The following is a 5,648-nucleotide window of genomic DNA, read 5'->3' on the forward strand; positions in this document are numbered from 1 at the left end:
ATTTAAATTAAGAATAAAAAGTAAAAGAAAAGAAACTAATCTAGTTATATTAAGTTTATGAATATCCGTTATATGTATACGACCTATTTTGAAGAACCAAGGTTATTGAATTAAATTTTTTGTTTTGACTTAAAAATTCATTTGTTTTATTTTAAAAGCCTATTACGAACATGGCAACCATAAAATAAACAAAAAAAAATTATTTTTGCTCCTTCTGGTTATTGCGTCCTCCGGGTATAACGACGTAAAATCGTCGGTCCCTTGAAAGTCGTTATAAYCGGAATCTACTGTATATACTATACATCTTTGAAAGAAAAAGACAATTCCGCTAGAGAAACGTTTCGTAAGATTAATGGTGTTTTGGGGGGTGGTACTCCATTATTACTAACTGCGGAGGAATGGTTTCGACGATTCAGAGCGGGTAAAAACGACACCATGCCAGCCGGCTGGCGAATACCGATCAAATTATGGAAAACATCGTGTTAGACCGGCATCTGGCATCTTTCAAAAAACCTTCTGGACCGAATCAACGCCTGTGATATGCTGCTGAAACGGAACTAACTCGATCCATTTTTGAAGCGGATGGTGATTGGCGACGAAAAATGGATCACATACGACAATACTAAGCGAAAACGGTCGTGGTCGARGTCCGGTGAATCGTCCCAAACAGTGGCCAAGCCAAGATTGACGGCCAGGAAGGTTTTGCTATGTGTTTATTGGGATTGGAAGGGAATCATCCACTATGAGCTGCTCCCTTATGGCCAGATGCTTAATTCTACCATCTACTGTGAACAACAGCACCGATTGAAGCAGGCGATCGGCCGGAATTGGCCAAGAGGAAGGACGTAGTGTACCACCAGGACAACGCCAGACCACACACTTCGTTGATGACTCGTCAAAAGCTACGGGAGTTCGGAAGGGTGGTTTTATYACACCCACCTTATAGCCCGGGCATAGTGCCGAGTGATTACCACCTGTTCCCGTCCATATCGAACGCCCTTGTTGGTGTAAAGTTGAACTCAAAAGAGGCTTGTGAATAGTGGTTGTCCGAGTTCTTCGCAAATAAGGATCGGGGCTTCTACGAGGAGGCATTATGAACAGCGCATATTTGAACTAAATCCGATCACTGCAACACTTTTTATAAAGCATTGAATAAAGACCAAAAAAGCGGAAGGGAGATATTTGACAACCTAATACTTATATACATACATAATATAAATAATTGGTTAAATGGGAGATATGTGATACTATATATTTGTCCGATCTGATCTATTCCAAGAAGAATATCAAAAAGTACCTACGAATTTAATTCGAATATCTCAAAAACTGACAAGCAAATTTTTATCGTCCCCAAAAACTTCACTATAAAAATCAGTATCTCGATACCATTTTTAGACATTGTCTCTTAAGAAAAGTTGTTCAAAATAATCCATAGAACATTTCTCTAATGTATGTACATAGCACAAATTGTAACGAAAAAGCAAAAGTTGTAATATGTCGTATAAACAGTATACTTAGGTTGCCATTGTAATTTCGGGATTTGGCAAAGCTTATGTTGCAATGTGGGRATTTWCAACTTTATCGTTGTTGGTTTACATATATTCTTGGAACATTTTGACATACGAGGCTATTTGTTCTGGTTAGAGTAACTTGAAATGTTCATATTTTTTACAATATTCGCGGTGGATCAACTGAGCAGCAGCGCATTGTTGGACTTAACTTAATTTCCAATCGAAATCGAAGATTACTCTAAGATCAATTTCATCAAAGCCATCTAAAATCAAATGTTGTTCCTGAAATTATTGATGCTATGAGCAAACTGATATTGCACGATCGTCTTGTGGCCCATCGTGAGATTCTGGCAACTATATGAATTAGTAGGAGCAGCATACATTCAATATTGCATGAACACTTCACTGTTAAAATATTTGTTCACCTCCCACATAATTTGCCAACCACTTGAAACAAGCCTCGTATCTATTAGTCGCTTCAAAACACATCTATGACATCGAGACAGCTGATGAATCGTGGATTTGCGCAAAAGTAAACATCAGCCGACTGAATGGGGGTTTCAAAATATTTTCCTGCTTTTTTGGAAAATCTGAACATGTCACAACCATACCACTAGAACAACGAAGAACAGTAAATCCTTAGTAATATACAACCATCCGTTTACCAGTTGTCTAGAAATCTTCACACCGACACGCAAGGACTTAACATATGTTCCATTTGTCACATCAAAATAATCATTAGTGTTTAGTAAACGCTTGTCTTTCTGAAGAACATAAAGTGCATTTGGCGATTTTTATGATAAGCGAAATTATTCAACAAAGACTTTCCATTTTGTTGGGTGCGGAATCAAATTTCTGATGCCGAAACGTTCAGAATGTTGGAAAAAGCCTTCGGTGTGCGAGCAAGTGTTTTGATTAGAACAAATTCTTCAAAGGGGGTTACGAAAGCGTTGACAACGAACCACGTCCAGGACGAGCATGAACATCAACCGATGATCAAGAAGTCAATAAAATAAAGAAATTGGAATATCGGAAGGATCAATGGAAACTATTGTGAATGATCATTTGGGCCTAAACAAAGTGAAATCACAATTGTTTCAAATTACGTTAACTTCTTTGAAACAATGCTTTCCGACTTCCAGGATGTCGTGAAACGTATTATTACTGGCGATGAGTCTTGGATCTCGCAAAGGCGAGCCAAAGCCGAAAAAACCACGTCAAACAGGTCAAGAATCAAGGCTATGTTAACAGTTTTCATCGATTATCGAGATGTAATACACTCGGAACTCCTTCCGATCGGCCAAACTGTCAAAAAGCAATACTATTTGAGTGTTCTGCTCGTGTATCACGAACAATGACATTTATTGCCGTAAATAACAAGTAAAATAAAATGTCAACGTTTTTCGGCACCCGAAAACGAGGTTAATGCGTCCAGAACGCACGTTTTATAGATACCTCCATCCCAGTGGTGGTGGAGTTTGGYGTGGTCCAAAAAGTTATAATTTATATTGTTTTATTCTCTAACACCGAAGTATAAAAAGTAATATTTACGTAAGATATTTGAAGTTTAATGATAACATTACAGCACACTTTTTCATCAATATCATTCAATATACAGAAACTTTTCTTCAATTGGAATATTTTTAAAACTGTAGAAAAATTTTATACAATAATCGAATTTTATTTAAATTTAGTCACCATATACTTTAGTGAAAATTAGCATACAACTGTTTTAATTTTAAATTCCATTCCCTAGGACGATCGCGTTGTTCGCATTTCTTAAGCATTTGCTTCCTCGCAAGCGCTATGTTCAAACATAAAAAATTTGTTGGAATTTCCTGCCCAAATGGCTGTAAAGAAGGATCTCAACATAATCCGGTTAGTGCGAAAAATCCTTTTGGAATTGTTACAAAAACGGAAGAATATAATATTGGCAATGACGCCCCTGACGAGTATGCATTGAATGAATTTTTACTTTTAATAAACCTTTATATAACCTATTTATGTTTCAAACACAGCGCGAGAGGTTGCTACTGCATCGACATGCCGTTTGTAAAACATTGTCCATTCAATGACTAGAATTCGGTACAATCATCGATGTGTGCATATATATAATATTATATTTAAGATATTTGTAAGGCAGTAAGATTTTAATAACGTTATTTATTTAATAAAGTACGTTAATTACTGTAAACTAAGGATAGTAATTTTGCAGGAATGCAGCTATAAGAAGTAAAAACCAATTCTAAGTACAGAAAGAATTTACAGATAATAATTGTAAATAATTGATTTTACCCAAAATTCTTTTATTAATATTGCTTTTATCTATGTATGTATATATACGATGCCCATGTTAGTAACAAAAATATTTACAGAATTTTCAATAATCTAGATATAATTTCCAAACAAAAAAATCTTTAATACATGAAATGCAAAATAACTAAACATCACTTTTCGTAGGTTTGCAGGAGAAGCAAAAAACCGTATTAAATAAAAAGAAAACCATTTGAGAAATTGAAAAAAAAATTCAAATCTAAATTAACACGAAACTATAAGTATATTTTAGAAAAAAATATAGAAAAAATTAGGTAAATTTTATAGTTTCATTTCATATAAAAACTAAAATTTTGAATATTAATACAGAATTTCGAATTTGTTCGTCAGAAGCTGAGAGCAAGCCGAAAAGAATGTATAACGGCTTTTCATAAATTCATTTTCGAAACAGAAGGAGATAAACTAAACCGAAAACGCTTACGGGAATTTACTGGCTTTGAATTCGACGAAAACGATGAGCGCTATACACAGAAATTGATCTACATAGAAAACAGTTTGAAAGCTGCCGATTTGCTATCAATCTGTAACGTATTAGGTTTGACATGCAGTGTAAGTAATCTGACACTACACATATTTCGAAATTTGCAAAGAACTACGTTGCTATGCGCAGCAGCAGAGAACGACGATATCGAATGTGACGACGAAGATGACGATGATGACAAAGATGCCGAAGAAAATGACAACGACGATGATGATGATGTTATGCGCAGTTTTGACGACGCTGGCGAGAGTAGCATCACATTTGAATGTCAACAACGGCAAGAACAAAGGAGAAATGCTGAAAGCGAACGTGTTACAAGAAATATGATGGACAGAAACGACGATAAACCTACAGTGTGCAAAAGAGGGGAAGAAACAGAAAAAACACAAATGTCTCGTTTTTCAATGAACTTTCGTGACATAGAAGACTCTTTCGTTGGTTTGATGGAAGTGATAAAATCAATGTCGGAGGGTGGTTAGGCGAATTCGAAGAGATTTCTACTTTAATGGGGTGGGACGAATTCCAAAAGTTTATAGCTGCCAAAAAATCTCTACGAGGTTTGGCTAAACCGTTTATTCAAAGTGAAAGCGGAATCACTTCCTGGCAAAAATTAAGAGTGGCTTTAGAAGAAGAACAAATAACAAAACAATCGTAAACAGTGCGCAGATACACAAACAACTTACTTGTAGAAAAATAAAAAAGGATGAAAGTGTTCAAGAATATTTTTTGTGTATGAAGCAATTAGCAATGCGTGACATTGAAAACAATGCATTGATACAATACGTGATCGTGGTATAAGTGATTTGAATTTAAATAAATGGTGCATCAGACTTAAAACAATTTAAAGAAAAACTAAAAGTGTATGAATCGATTCGAAAAAATAACAAAGAAAGTATTGAAGTGAAATCATTTGAAAGTAAATTAGCTAAGTATGACAGTAAAACCATAACTTGTTTTAATTGTGGTACAAAAGGGCATAAAAGATTAGAGTGCAAAGACAAAGCGAAAGGCACCAAGTGTTTCCAGTGCAAAAAATTTGGGCATATTTCAAAAGACTGCCCACAAATCTATATATATAAAAATGAAACCCGTTTTCCGTTGTCACGGCATCACGCGTGAATGGCTGAACCGATTTGGCTGTTTTTTTTTKTTTTTTTGTAGTTTTTTAATACTCTGTAAAAGGTTCTTATGGGAAAAAATATTACGCAAATCTCTCAGAAAGATTGAAAAATACACATTTAATTTTGCATATTGTAACAAACGCGCGTAACGAATGTAAGCGTAATTCAATTTAAATGTCAGCGTCTTTCAATTAAAAAAAA

The 5,648-nt window shown here is 35.1% G+C and overlaps 2 protein-coding genes across 3 annotated transcripts in view; both read left to right on the plus strand.

The window, feature by feature from the left end:
* The window catches only part of LOC108974471 (lipase member H-A), a 36,505-nt gene extending 32,668 nt beyond the window's left edge, over positions 1-3,837 (plus strand). For both annotated transcript variants that reach the window (XM_018942326.1, XM_018942327.1), the window contains exons 7-8: positions 3,268-3,463; positions 3,530-3,837. In XM_018942326.1, the coding sequence (XP_018797871.1) occupies positions 3,268-3,463; positions 3,530-3,590 (257 nt within the window). In that variant the 3' untranslated portion in view covers positions 3,591-3,837. The remainder of the gene's footprint in view (positions 1-3,267; positions 3,464-3,529) is intronic.
* Positions 3,838-4,387: 550 nt separating this feature from the next.
* On the plus strand, positions 4,388-4,805 carry LOC108974470 (rRNA-processing protein EFG1-like). The gene is made up of 2 exons (XM_018942325.1): positions 4,388-4,394; positions 4,456-4,805. Exons 1-2 carry the CDS (start codon positions 4,388-4,390, stop codon positions 4,803-4,805), a joined length of 357 nt encoding a protein of 118 aa, XP_018797870.1.
* Positions 4,806-5,648: the final 843 nt, after the last annotated feature.

Source organism: Bactrocera latifrons, unplaced genomic scaffold (assembly GCF_001853355.1).
Source record: "Bactrocera latifrons isolate USDA-ARS-PBARC rearing strain unplaced genomic scaffold, ASM185335v1 scaffold_559, whole genome shotgun sequence".
NCBI classification, from domain to species: Eukaryota; Metazoa; Arthropoda; class Insecta; order Diptera; family Tephritidae; genus Bactrocera; species Bactrocera latifrons.